Below are 13,996 nucleotides of genomic sequence, written 5' to 3'. Positions count from 1 at the left end.
ATGGAAGACCTCCACCCCAAGACCTCCTGGCCCCGTTCCTCCTGGAAGATCTCCACCCCAAGACCTCCTGGCCCCGTTCCTCATGGAAGACCTCCACCCCCAGACCTCCTGGCCCCGTTCCTCATGGAAGACCTCCACCCCAAGACCTCCTGGCCCCGTTCCTCATGGAAGACCTCCACCCCAAGACCTCCTGGCCCCGTTCCTCATGGAAGACCTCCACCCCGAGGCCTCCTGGCCCCGTTCCTCATGGAAGACCTCCACCCCAAGACCTCCTGGCCCCGTTCCTCGTGGAAGACCTCCACCCCAAGACCTCCTGGCCCCGTTCCCCTTGGAAGATCTTCTTCCCAAGACCTCCTGAAAGATCTCCATCCCAAGACCTCCTGGCCCCGTTCCTCATGGAACACCCCCACCCCAAGACCTCCTGGCCCCGTTCCTCATGGAAGACCTCCACCCCAAGACCTCCTGGCCCCGTTCCCCTTGGAAGATCTTCTTCCCAAGACCTCCTGAAAGATCTCCATCCCAAGACCTCCTGGCCCCGTTCCTCATGGAACACCCCCACCCCAAGACCTCCTGGCCCCGTTCCTCATGGAAGACCTCCACCCCAAGACCTCCTGGCCCCGTTCCTCCTGGAAGATCTCCACCCCAAGACCTCCTGGCCCCGTTCCTCATGGAAGACCTCCACCCCAAGACCTCCACACCCCGTTCCACTTGGAAGTCCTCCACCCCAAGACCTCCTGGCCCCGTTCCTCCTGGAAGACCTCCACCCCAAGACCTCCTGGCCCCGTTCCTCATGGAAGACCTCCACCCCAAGACCTCCTGGCCCCGTTCCTCGTGGAAGACCTCCACCCCGAGGCCTCCTGGCCCCGTTCCTCATGGAAGACCTCCACCCCAAGACCTCCACACCCCGTTCCTCTTGGAAGACCTCCACCCCGAGACCTCCTGGCCCCGTTCCTCGTGGAAGACCTCCACCCCAACACCTCATGGAAGACCTCCTCTGCAAGACCTCCTGGCCCCGTTCCTCGTGGAAGACCTCCACCCCAAGACCTCCTGGCCCCGTTCCTCATGGAAGACCTCCACCCCGAGACCTCCTGGCCCCGTTCCTCATGGAAGACCTCCACCCCAAGACCTCCTGGCCCCGTTCCTCGTGGAAGACCTCCACCCCGAGACCTCCTGGCCCCGTTCCTCATGGAAGACCTCCACCCCAAGACCTCCTGGCCCCGTTCCTCATGGAAGACCTCCACCCAAAGACCTCCTGGCCCCGTTCCTCATGGATAACCTCCACCCCGAGGCCTCCTGGCCCCGTTCCTCCTGGAAGACCTCCACCCCGAGGCCTCCTGTCCCCGTTCTCCTCAGCAGCCCGCTCACCCCCGCGATGTTGCCCTCGCGGCCGCTCATGGACTGCAGCACGGCCTTGTCCAGGCCCAGCTTCAGGCTGGCCTTGTCGAACATCTCGCGCTCGTAGGAGTTGCGCGTGATGAGCCTGTAGACCTTGACCGCCTTGCTCTGCCCGATGCGGTGGCACCGCGCTTGCGCCTGGAAGAAGAAGAAGAAGAAGACAACCACCACGACGGTGGTGGTGGTGGTGGGTCAAGACGCCGCCGAGGTCGAGGCCCCACCAAGGCCAGGGCGGCGCGGTGGGAGCGGTGGCCCAACCTGGAGGTCGTTCTGGGGGTTCCAGTCGGAGTCGAAGATGATGCAGGTGTCCGCGGCGGTGAGGTTGATGCCCAGGCCGCCCGCCCGCGTGCAGAGCAGGAAGACGAAGCGGTCCGAGTCGGGCTTGCTGAACCGGTCGATGGCGGCTTGGCGGAGGTTGCCGCGGACGCGTCCATCGATCCGCTCGTAGAGGTACCTACGGGGGCCCCAAAACCACGTTCACCCAGGGCATGAAGGTCCCTTGGAAGATCTCCAGCCCAAGACCTCCTGGCCCCGTTCCTCATGGAAGATCTGCACCCCAAGACCTCCTGGAAGATCTCTGCCCCAAGACCTCCTGGCCCTATTCCTCTTGGAAGATCTTCTTCCCAAGACCTCCTGAAAGATCTCCATCCCAAGACCTCCTGGCCCCGTTCCTCCTGGAAGACCTCCTCCCCAAGACCTCCTGGCCCCGTTCCTCCTGGAAGACCTCCACCCCAAGACCTCCTGGCCCCGTTCCCCTTGGAAGACCTCCACCCCAAGACCTCCTGGAAGACCTCCACCCCAAGACCTCCTGTCCCCGTTCCTCATGGAAGACCTCCACCCCAAAACCTCCTGTCCCCGTTCCTCATGGAAGACCTCCACCCCAAAACCTCCTGGCCCCGTTCCCCTTGGAAGACCTCCACCCCAAGACCTCCTGGAAGTCCTCCTTCTCCCAAGACCTCCTGGAAGTCCTCCTTCTCCCAAGACCTCCTGGAAGTCCTCCTTCTCCCAAGACCTCCTGGCCCCGTTCACCCTTGGAAGACCACCCGAAGTTGACCCCGTGGTGCCACCTCTTACCTCTTCTGGATGAGGTAGTCCTCCAAGATGTCGAGACATCGGACCATCTGGGAGAAGATGAGCACCTTGTGGCCACCGGCCTTCAGCTTGGGCAGCAGCTTGTCGATGAGCACCAGCTTGCCGGCCGAGCGGACCATGGCCTGGAGGTGGAAGTCGTGGGGGACGTGGTGGTGACACGACTCCCGGAACTCGGCCAAGATCTTCTCCTCCGCGCCTGGTTGGGTGGAGAAGACACCATCGGTGGGGCGGCGCGCGCGATCTCCTCAGGAGACGCCCACCACCCCCCCCCACCGCAGCAAGACTTGAGGGGGCACCCAAGCCCCAGGAGATGGGCTGGTGGACCTCCATCGCCAACGACGCCACCGGAGGCCACCAGGTCCTCGGTGGAAGGGTGGGCAAGACCAGGAGGAGCAGGGATGGGGCGGCGTTGACCCTGGGGGGTTGTCCACCATCGGCGGGAGGACAAGGGCCACCCTGGGCCACCGCCGTGTCCTCACCGTTGATGAGGTAGGGGTGGTTGCAGCACTTGCGCAGCTCCATCATGGTGTTGAGCAGGTTGGGCATGTTGGTGTGACCGGCGCCTTTGGAGAGGAAGGAGAAGTTCTTCTCCAAGATGGCCCGGTAATATTTCTTCTGGATGTTGGTCAACTCCACCTCGATGATGGTCTCCTGTTTGGGCGCCAAGTTCTTCTCCACGTCCTCCTTCAACCGACGGAGCATCATGGGTTTGAGGATGGCCTGGAGCTTCTGCACCTGCGGGTGGGACGAGCGGGGAGAAGTCACCGGCGGTTCAGGCACCACGCGGGCGACCAGGGAAAGGTCCCAGGTCCTCCTGGTGTCCTCACCTGCTCCTCCGTCTTGAGGTCACCGAAGTCTTTGAGGAACTCGGCTTCGGAAGGGAACTGAGAAGGTTCCAGAAAGTGCAGGAGGCTGAAGAGCTCCTCCACCGTGTTCTGGAGCGGGGTGCCCGTCAGCAGGACTTTGTGCTCCTGAGGACCAGGAGGTGCAGAACGTCGGGGCTGGGTCGGGAGATGGAAGGCGGGGGAGGTGCCCCAACACCTCCAGGTCCCACCAACACCCCACAGGCACCTTCAGGACCATCCCCGGGCCACGGGGTGAGCCCAAACCCCTCGAGATGCCACCAAGACCCCCACGGGCACCACAGGGTGAGCCCAACCCCCTCGAGATGCCACCAAGACCCCCACGGGCACCACAGGGTGAGCCCAAACCCCTCGAGATGCCACCAAGACCCCCACGGGCACCACCTGGTGAGCCCAAACCCCTTGAGATGCCACCAAGATCCACCACGGGCACCACAGGCTGAGCCCAAACCCCTTGAGATGCCACCAAGATCCCCACGGGCACCACAGGGTGAGCCCAAACCTCTCCAGATACCACCAAGACCCCCACGGGCACCACAGGGTGAGCCCAAACCCCTCCAGATACCACCAAGACCCCCACGGGCACCACAGGGTGAGCCCAAACCCCTCCAGATGCCACCAAGACCCCCACGGGCACCACAGGGTGAGCCCAAACCCCTTGAGATGCCACCAAGATCCCCACGGGCACCACAGGGTGAGCCCAAACCTCTCCAGATGCCACCAAGACCCCCACGGGCACCACAGGCTGAGCCCAAACCTCTCCAAATGCCACCAAGTCCCCCACAGGCAGCACAGGGTGAGCCCAAACCTCTCCAGATGCCACCAAGAACCTCATGGGCACCATCCCTGGGCACCACAGGGTGAGCCCAAACCCCTCCAGATGCCACCAAGACTCCCACGGGCACCACAGGGTGAGCCCAAACCCCTCGAGATGCCACCAAGACCCCCACGGGCACCACAGGGTGAGCCCAAACCTCTCCAGATGCCACCAAGACCCCCACGGGCACAACAGGGTGAGCCCAAACCCCTCCAGATGCCACCAAGACCCCCACAGGCACCACAGGGTGAGCCCAAACCCCTCCAGATGCCACCAAGACCCCCCACGGGCACCTCCATCCCCCCCGCCGCGAGGAGAAGAGTCGCCCACCGCCCCGCCTCTCACCAGGTCCATGTGCTTGAGGCTGTCGAGCAGCTTGCAGTTGCGGTTCTTCAGGCGGTGGGCTTCGTCGATGATGACGCAGCGCCACTCGATCTCCCGCAGCTCGGGGCAGTCGGAGAGGATCATCTCGAAGGTGGTGATGAGCGCGTCGAACTTGTAGGCCCCGGGGATGAGACGACCCTGAAGGGGTGGAGAAAAGGTGAAGTTCTGGTGGTGGGGACACCAACCTAGACCTCAAAAAAGCTTGGAAACACGGGGATGAGACGACCCTGAAGGGGTGGAGAAAAGGTGAAGTTCTGGTGGTGGGAACACCAACCTAGACCTCAAAAAAGCTTGGAAACACGGGGATGAGAGGACCCTGAAGGGGTGGAGAAAAGGTGAAGTTCTGGTGGTGGGAACACCAACCTAGACCTCAAAAAAGCTTGGAAACACGGGGATGAGACGACCCTGAAGGGGTGGAGAAAAGGTGAAGTTCCGGTGGTGGGAACACCAACCTAGACCTCAAAAAAGCTTGGAAACACGGGGATGAGACGACTCTAAAGGGGTGGAGAAAAGGTGAAGTTCTGGTGGTGGGAACACCAACCTAGACCTCAAAAAAGCTTGGAAACACGGGGATGAGACGACCCTGAAGGGGTGGAGAAAAGGTGAAGTTCTGGTGGTGGGAACACCAACCTAGACCTCAAAAAAGCTTGGAAACACGGGGATGAGACGACCCTGAAGGGGTGGAGAAAAGGTGAAGTTCTGGTGGTGGGAACACCAACCTAGACCTCAAAAAAGCTTGGAAACACGGGGATGAGACGACCCTGAAGGGGTGGAGAAAAGGTGAAGTTCTGGTGGTGGGAACACCAACCTAGACCTCAAAAAAGCTTGGAAACACGGGGGTGAGACGACCCTGAAGGGGTGGAGAAAAGGTGAAGTTCTGGTGGTGGGAACACCAACCTAGACCTCAAAAAAGCTTGGAAACACGGGGATGAGACGACCCTAAAGGGGTGGAGAAAAGGTGAAGTTCTGGTGGTGGGAACACCAACCTAGACCTCAAAAAAGCTTGGAAACACGGGGATGAGACGACCCTGAAGGGGTGGAGAAAAGGTGAAGTTCTGGTGGTGGGAACACCAACCTAGACCTCAAAAAAACTTGGAAACACGGGGATGAGACGACCCTAAAGGGGTGGAGAAAAGGTGAAGTTCTGGTGGTGGGAACACCAACCTAGACCTCAAAAAAGCTTGGAAACACGGGGATGAGACCACTCTAAAGGGGTGGAGAAAAGGTGAAGTTCTGGTGGTGGGAACACCAACCTAGACCTCAAAAAAGCTTGGAAACGCCCTGAGGACACCACGGGTGGACCTCCCAGAAGAAAAGCCACCGGTTTTTGGTTTCTTACCCGCGAGTCCTTGCAGTACATCTCGTACTGCTGGATCATCTGGCGCGAGGCCAAGCTGCCGTGGTAGACGATGCTGTTCATCTCCGTCCAGGTGTTGAACTCCCGCTCCCAGTTGGTGATGGTGGAGAGCGGCGCGATGACCAGGAAGGGCCCGCGGACGCCCACGTTGTAGACCTCTTGGAGGAAGGCGATGGATTGGATGGTCTTCCCCAGACCCATCTCGTCGGCCAGGATGCAGTTCTGCCTGCGGGGGAGGCGGCGACCACCGGTTGGGCGGGTTGGAAGGTGGTGGAACCCTCCATCCCACGTGTCCTCCAACACCCCCCACCCCACCCCGCCTGCCCTTCCCCCACTGGCCTGTTGTACCAGTTGAAGAGCAACCAGTTGACCCCTTCCAGTTGGTACTCGCGGAGCTGGTTGTGGTTCTTGTACTCGTGGGACAACTCCAGCTTCTTCCAGGAACCGGCCTGGGGACGGGGCTGAGAAGACAAAAAAAAGGTGGAGATGACGGTGGACCAAACTGTGGGGTGGGGTGGGGTGGGAGGAGAAGACCTTCTCACCAAGCGTTTGAGCTCGAGGAAAAAAAAAAAAAAAAAAAAAGTTGGAGATGATGGTAAAGATGGAGATGATGGTGAAGATGGGGAAGATGGTAAAGATGGAGATGATGGTGAAGATGGAGATGATGGTAAAGATGGAGATGATGGTAAAGATGGAGATGATGGTAAAGATGGAGATGATGGTAAAGATGGAGATGATGGTAAAGATGGAGATGATGGTGGACCAAACCGTGGGGTGGGGTGGGAGGAGAAGACCTTCTCACCAAGCGTTTGAGCTCGAGGAAAAAAAAAAAAAAAAAAAAGATGGAGATGATGGTAAAGATGGACATGATGGTAAAGATGGAGATGATGGTAAAGATGGAGATGATGGTGGACCAAACCGTGGGGTGGGGTGGGAGGAGAAGACCTTCTCACCAAGCGTTTGAGCTCGAGGAAAAAAAAAAAAAAAAAAAAAAAAGATGGAGATGATGGTCAAGATGGAGATGATGGTGAACATGGAGATGATGGTAAAGATGGAGATGATGGTGAAGATGGAGATGATGGTGAAGATGGAGATGATGGTAAAGATGGAGATGATGGTAAAGATGGAGATGATGGTAAAGATGGAGATGATGGTAAAGATGGAGATGATGGTAAAGATGGAGATGATGGTAAAGATGGAGATGATGGTGGACCAAACCGTGGGGTGGGGTGGGAGGAGAAGACCTTCTCACCAAGCGTTTGAGCTCGAGGGAAAAAAAAAAAAAAAGATGGAGATGATGGCAAAGATGGAGATGATGGCGAAGATGGAGATGATGGCGAAGATGGAGATGATGGCGAAGATGGAGATGATGGCGAAGATGGAGATGATGGCGAAGATGGAGATGATGGCGAAGATGGAGATGATGGCCAAGATGGAGATGATGGCGAAGATGGAGATGATGGCGAAGATGGAGATGATGGCGAAGATGGAGATGATGGCGAAGATGGAGATGATGGCGAAGATGGAGATGATGGCGAAGATGGAGATGATGGCCAAGATGGAGATGATGGCCAAGATGGAGATGATGGCCAAGATGGAGATGATGGCCAAGATGGAGATGATGGCCAAGATGGAGATGATGGCCAAGATGGAGATGATGGCCAAGATGGAGATGATGGCAAAGATGGAGATGATGGCCGAGATGGAGATGATGGCCGAGATGGAGATGATGGCCGAGATGGAGATGATGGCCGAGATGGAGATGATGGCCGAGATGGAGATGATGGCCAAGATGGAGATGATGGCCAAGATGGAGATGATGGCCAAGATGGAGATGATGGCCAAGATGGAGATGATGGTCAAGATGGAGATGATGGTCAAGATGGAGATGATGGTCAAGATGGAGATGATGGCCAAGATGGAGATGATGGCGAAGATGGAGATGATGGCGAAGATGGAGATGATGGCGAAGATGGAGATGATGGCGAAGATGGAGATGATGGTGAAGATGGAGATGATGGTGAAGATGGAGATGATGGTGAAGATGGAGATGATGGTGAAGATGGAGATGATGGTGAAGATGGAGATGATGGTGAAGATGGAGATGATGGTGAAGATGGAGATGATGGTGAAGATGGAGATGATGGTGAAGATGGAGATGATGGTGGACCAAACCGTGGGGTGGGGTGGGAGGAGAAGACCTTCTCACCAAGCGTTTGAGCTCGAGGGAAAAAAAAAAAAAAAAAAGATGGAGATGATGGTGAAGATGGAGATGATGGTGAAGATGGAGATGATGGTGAAGATGGAGATGATGGTGAAGATGGAGATGATGGTGAAGATGGAGATGATGGTGAAGATGGAGATGATGGTGAAGATGGAGATGATGGTGAAGATGGAGATGATGGTGAAGATGGAGATGATGGTGAAGATGGAGATGATGGTGAAGATGGAGATGATGGTGAAGATGGAGATGATGGTGAAGATGGAGATGATGGTGAAGATGGAGATGATGGTGAAGATGGAGATGATGGTGAAGATGGAGATGATGGTGAAGATGGAGATGATGGTGAAGATGGAGATGATGGTGAAGATGGAGATGATGGTGAAGATGGAGATGATGGTGAAGATGGAGATGATGGTGAAGATGGAGATGATGGTGAAGATGGAGATGATGGTAAAGATGGAGATGATGGTAAAGATGGAGATGATGGTAAAGATGGAGATGATGGTGGACCAAACCGTGGGGTGGGGTGGGAGGAGAAGACCTTCTCACCAAGCGTTTGAGCTCGAGGGAAAAAAAAAAAAAAAAAAGATGGAGATGATGGCAAAGATGGAGATGATGGCAAAGATGGAGATGATGGCAAAGATGGAGATGATGGCAAAGATGGAGATGATGGCAAAGATGGAGATGATGGCAAAGATGGAGATGATGGCAAAGATGGAGATGATGGCAAAGATGGAGATGATGGTGGACCAAACCGTGGGGTGGGGTGGGAGGAGAAGACCTTCTCACCAAGCGTTTGAGCTCGAGGGAAAAAAAAAAAAAAAAAAAAAAAAAGGTGGAGATGATGGCCAAGATGGAGATGATGGCCAAGATGGAGATGATGGCCAAGATGGAGATGATGGCCAAGATGGAGATGATGGCCAAGATGGAGATGATGGCCAAGATGGAGATGATGGCCAAGATGGAGATGATGGCCAAGATGGAGATGATGGCCAAGATGGAGATGATGGCCAAGATGGAGATGATGGCCAAGATGGAGATGATGGCCAAGATGGAGATGATGGCCAAGATGGAGATGATGGCCAAGATGGAGATGATGGCCAAGATGGAGATGATGGCCAAGATGGAGATGATGGCCAAGATGGAGATGATGGCCAAGATGGAGATGATGGCCAAGATGGAGATGATGGCCAAGATGGAGATGATGGCCAAGATGGAGATGATGGCCAAGATGGAGATGATGGCCAAGATGGAGATGATGGCCAAGATGGAGATGATGGCCAAGATGGAGATGATGGCCAAGATGGAGATGATGGCCAAGATGGAGATGATGGCCAAGATGGAGATGATGGCCAAGATGGAGATGATGGCCAAGATGGAGATGATGGCCAAGATGGAGATGATGGCCAAGATGGAGATGATGGCCAAGATGGAGATGATGGCCAAGATGGAGATGATGGCCAAGATGGAGATGATGGCCAAGATGGAGATGATGGCCAAGATGGAGATGATGGCCAAGATGGAGATGATGGCCAAGATGGAGATGATGGCCAAGATGGAGATGATGGCCAAGATGGAGATGATGGCCAAGATGGAGATGATGGCCAAGATGGAGATGATGGCCAAGATGGAGATGATGGCCAAGATGGAGATGATGGCCAAGATGGAGATGATGGCCAAGATGGAGATGATGGCCAAGATGGAGATGATGGCCAAGATGGAGATGATGGCCAAGATGGAGATGATGGCCAAGATGGAGATGATGGCCAAGATGGAGATGATGGCCAAGATGGAGATGATGGCCAAGATGGAGATGATGGCCAAGATGGAGATGATGGCCAAGATGGAGATGATGGCCAAGATGGAGATGATGGCCAAGATGGAGATGATGGCCAAGATGGAGATGATGGCCAAGATGGAGATGATGGCCAAGATGGAGATGATGGCCAAGATGGAGATGATGGCCAAGATGGAGATGATGGCCAAGATGGAGATGATGGCCAAGATGGAGATGATGGCCAAGATGGAGATGATGGTGGACCAAACCGTGGGGTGGGGTGGGAGGAGAAGACCTTCTCACCAAGCGTTTGAGCTCGGGGTGTCGGGCCTGGATGCGTTTGAAGTCGCCGATCTTCCCCTCGTCCACGTCCTCCTTCAGCTCCCAGGTGCTGTCCTCGTAGGGCAAGGAGCACCACTTGACCAAGTAGTAGACCACCGGCTGCGACCAGAAACGGGACAAAACCCCCCCCCAAAAAAAAAAAAATTGTCACCGAGGTGGGGGAGGGGCGGTTCGAGGCCCAGGAGGTCACCGTTGGCCCCCCGGGGGTTCCACCTCCACGCTCACCTCCCCGTTGTCCTTGTCGACACTGTGGGACTCGTCCAAGATGCGGTCCACCTCCACGTAGTCGGGGTTGAAGGGTTCTTCGTCCTTTGGGGGGGGGGGAGGGGGGGGGGAGACGGGGGAGGGGCGGTGAGTGGTGCCCCGAACCTCTCCAGATGCCACCAAGAACCTCACGGGCACCACCTGGTGAGCCCAAACCCCTTGAGATGCCACCAAGAACCTCATGGGCACCACGGGGTGAGCCCAAACCCCTCCAGATGCCACCAAGACCCCCACAGGCACCACAGGGTGAGCCCAAACCCCTCCAGATGCCACCAAGAACCTCATGGGCACCATCCCTGGGCACCACTGGGTGAGCCCAAACCCCTTGAGATGCCACCAAGACCCCCACGGGCACCACCTGGTGAGCCCAAACCCCTCGAGATGCCACCAAGAACCTCATGGGCACCATCCCTGGGCACCACAGGGTGAGCCCAAACCCCTCCAGATGCCACCAAGACCCCCACGGGCACCACAGGGTGAGCCCAAACCTCTCCAGATGCCACCAAGAACCTCACGGGCACCATCCCTGGGCACCACAGGGTGAGCCCAAACCCCTCCAGATGCCACCAAGACCCCCACGGGCACCACAGGGTGAGCCCAAACCCCTCGAGATGTCACCAAGAACCTCATGGGCACCACCTGGTGAGCCCAAACCCCTCCAGATGCCACCAAGACCCCCACGGGCACCACCTGGTGAGCCCAAACCCCTCCAGATACCACCAAGAACCTCATGGGCACCATCCCTGGGCCACGGGGTGAGCCCAAACCTCTCCAGATACCACCAAAATCCCCACAGACACAACAAGGTGAGCCCAAACCCCTCGAGATGCCACCAAGAACCTCACGGGCACCACCCCTGGGCCACAGGCTGAGCCCAAACCCCTCCAGATGCCACCAAGACCCCCCACGGGCACCACCTGGTGAGCCCAAACCCCTCCAGATGCCACCAAGAGCGACGCGAACCCCCACCCCCACCCCGCCCCCAGGCACCTCGTGGAAGAAGTGTCGCATCTGGGTCATCTTGGTCTTGAAACGCTTCAGCTTCTGGTGGATCCTCTTGTCCTTCTCCAGCTGGTCGATGGTGGCCCACTCGCAGTGGAGGTAGGAACTGGGGGGGTGGGGGGGGGGATGGGACAGGGGGGACAAAGAGTCATCCCACCCCACCCCACCCCTCCCTGCGCCGCGAAGCTACCGGGGGGGGGGGGTCACCGAGCCCCGTCTTCAAGCAACGTCGGCAGAAAAAAAAAAACTTCTCCAAGAGCCACCTCGTGCGGAGAAGCGGGTCGGTGGACCTTCAAGCCAAGGCTGGAGCGCCCCCAGGAGCCCACCCACGGGTGGCAGAGGTCCAACGGGCCACCCAACCCCACCCCAAAGCAAGACCCTCCACCGGGGCCACCTACTAGTTCTTGTACTTGACGAAGAACTCCTCCGACTCGGTCAGCTGCCCCGAGGGAAGCTGTGGGAGATACAGGTGGGACGTCGGCAGGAGGCCCACCACCACCACCACCACCACCACCACGGCCACCACCGCGGGGGTTCCTCACCTCCTTCTTCACCACCCGCATGGAGAGGACCTTGTCCACGATGGCGGCGTCCTCCTCACTGGGGTTCTCCTGGAGGCGGGGAGGGGAAAAGATGAAGGTGACGGTGAGAAGGGATGGTGGACACCACGGAGCCAAACCTCTCCAGATGCCACCAAGACCCCCACAGGCACCACTGGGTGAGCCCAAACCCCTCCAGATGCCACCAAGACCCCCACGGGCACCACAGGGTGAGCCCAAACCCCTCCAGATGCCACCAAGATCCCCACGGGCACCACAGGGTGAGCCCAAACCCCTCCAGATGCCACCAAGACCCCCACGGGCACCACAGGGTGAGCCCAAACCCCTCCAGATGCCACCAAGTCCCCCACGGGCACCACAGGGTGAGCCCAAACCCCTCGAGATGCCACCAAGACCCCCACAGGCACCACAGGCTGAGCCCAAACCCCTCGAGATGCCACCAAGACCCCCCACAGGCACCACAGGGTGAGCCCAACCCCCTCGAGATGCCACCAAGACCCCCACAGGCACCACAGGGTGAGCCCAAACCTCTCCAGATGCCACCAAGTCCCCCACAGGCACAACAGGGTCAGCCCAAACCTCTCCAGATGCCACCAAGACCCCCATGGGGACCATCCCTGGGCCATGGGGTGAGCCCAAACCTCTCCAGATGCCACCAAGACCCCCACGGGCACCACAGGGTGAGCCCAAACCCCTCCAGATGCCACCAAGACCCCCACGGGCACCACAGGGTGAGCCCAAACCCCTCCAGATGCCACCAAGACCCCCACGGGCACCACAGGGTGAGCCCAAACCCCTCCAGATGCCACCAAGACCCCCACGGACACCACAGGGTGAGCCCAAACCCCTTGAGATGCCACCAAGACCCCCACGGGCACCATCCCCGGGCACTGCATCCGTAGGAGCGGCTGGTGGACACCACGGCAACCATGCCAGCAGACCACCCACCACGAAGAACTGCATGGAGGGCAGGGTCTCGCCCTCCGGCTCCGGCTCCGGCGCTGGCGGCTGCGGCACCGGCGGCTGCTCGGGTCTCACCGGCCCCGTCACGTCAAGCTCCTCGTCCTCCTCGTCGTCGGTGATCTTGATGTCCAGGTCCTCCGTGTACTTCTTCCGTTTGACCTGCCGGTTGGACCTGCGCTTCTGGAGGGGACGAAGGGGACGGGGGTGAGGGCGGCGGCGGCCGCGGCGGCGTCGTCGTCGCGCGGAGCGTCGCGGGCCGCGTCGCCGTACCTGCACGCTGGTTTCTTCCTCCTCCCGCGGCGACGCCGCCGGCATCACCTCGGCGTCCGAGTTGTCGGAGGAGGCGTTGCGCTTCCGCTTCTTGCCCACCACCGGGGTGATGGTGCTGGCGGGGGGGGGGAGGGGGAGGGGAGGCGTCAGGTTGGGGGGGGGGAGGGGGGAGGGGGGGAGGGGGGACCTTCGCGGGGTCAATGAGCCACGGCCGAGGGGTGGCGGAACAAGGGCGGGGGGCGGGAAGAGCGCGGCAAGGGGTGAAGGCCACGGAGACCGCGGTTGGGTGAAGGCCACGGAGGCCGCGGTTGGGTGAAGGCCAAGACCAAGGTTGGGTGAAGGCCACGGAGGCCGTGGTTGGGTGAAGGCCAAAACCAAATTTGGGGGGGGGACCACGGAGGCCGCGGTTGGGTGAAGGCCAAGACCACAGTTGGGAGGGACCATGGTGACCAGAGTTGGGTCAAGGCCAAGACCAAGGTTGGGGGGGGCCATGGACACCGCGGTTGGGCGAAGGCCACGGAGGCCGCGGTTGGGCGAAGGCCAAGACCAAGGTTGGGGGGGGGACCATGGACACCACGGTTGGGTGAAGGCCATGGAGACCGCGGTTGGGTGAAGGCCAAGACCAAGGTTGGGGGGGGGGACCACGGACACCGCGGTTGGGTGAAGGCCATGGAGACCGCGGTTGG

At 58.6% G+C, this 13,996-nt stretch overlaps 1 protein-coding gene across 1 annotated transcript in view; it reads right to left on the bottom strand.

The window, feature by feature from the left end:
- Positions 1 to 13,996, bottom strand: part of CHD8 (chromodomain helicase DNA binding protein 8) — a 38,656-nt gene that overhangs the window by 18,727 nt on the left and 5,933 nt on the right. Inside the window, 15 exon segments of the mRNA XM_040581380.1 lie at positions 1,366 to 1,533; positions 1,654 to 1,849; positions 2,470 to 2,683; positions 2,967 to 3,222; positions 3,315 to 3,458; positions 4,513 to 4,689; positions 5,891 to 6,134; positions 6,248 to 6,369; positions 10,213 to 10,350; positions 10,477 to 10,560; positions 11,506 to 11,623; positions 11,916 to 11,971; positions 12,060 to 12,128; positions 13,026 to 13,220; positions 13,311 to 13,425. Coding sequence (XP_040437314.1) covers positions 1,366 to 1,533; positions 1,654 to 1,849; positions 2,470 to 2,683; positions 2,967 to 3,222; positions 3,315 to 3,458; positions 4,513 to 4,689; positions 5,891 to 6,134; positions 6,248 to 6,369; positions 10,213 to 10,350; positions 10,477 to 10,560; positions 11,506 to 11,623; positions 11,916 to 11,971; positions 12,060 to 12,128; positions 13,026 to 13,220; positions 13,311 to 13,425 — 2,296 coding nt within the window.

The sequence above is a fragment of the Falco naumanni genome, unplaced genomic scaffold (genome assembly GCF_017639655.2).
Source record: "Falco naumanni isolate bFalNau1 unplaced genomic scaffold, bFalNau1.pat scaffold_196_arrow_pat_ctg1, whole genome shotgun sequence".
In the NCBI taxonomy this organism is placed as follows: Eukaryota; Metazoa; Chordata; class Aves; order Falconiformes; family Falconidae; genus Falco; species Falco naumanni.
Note: the sequence above shows the minus strand (reverse complement) of the source record. Positions and strands in the feature narration are given on the sequence as shown.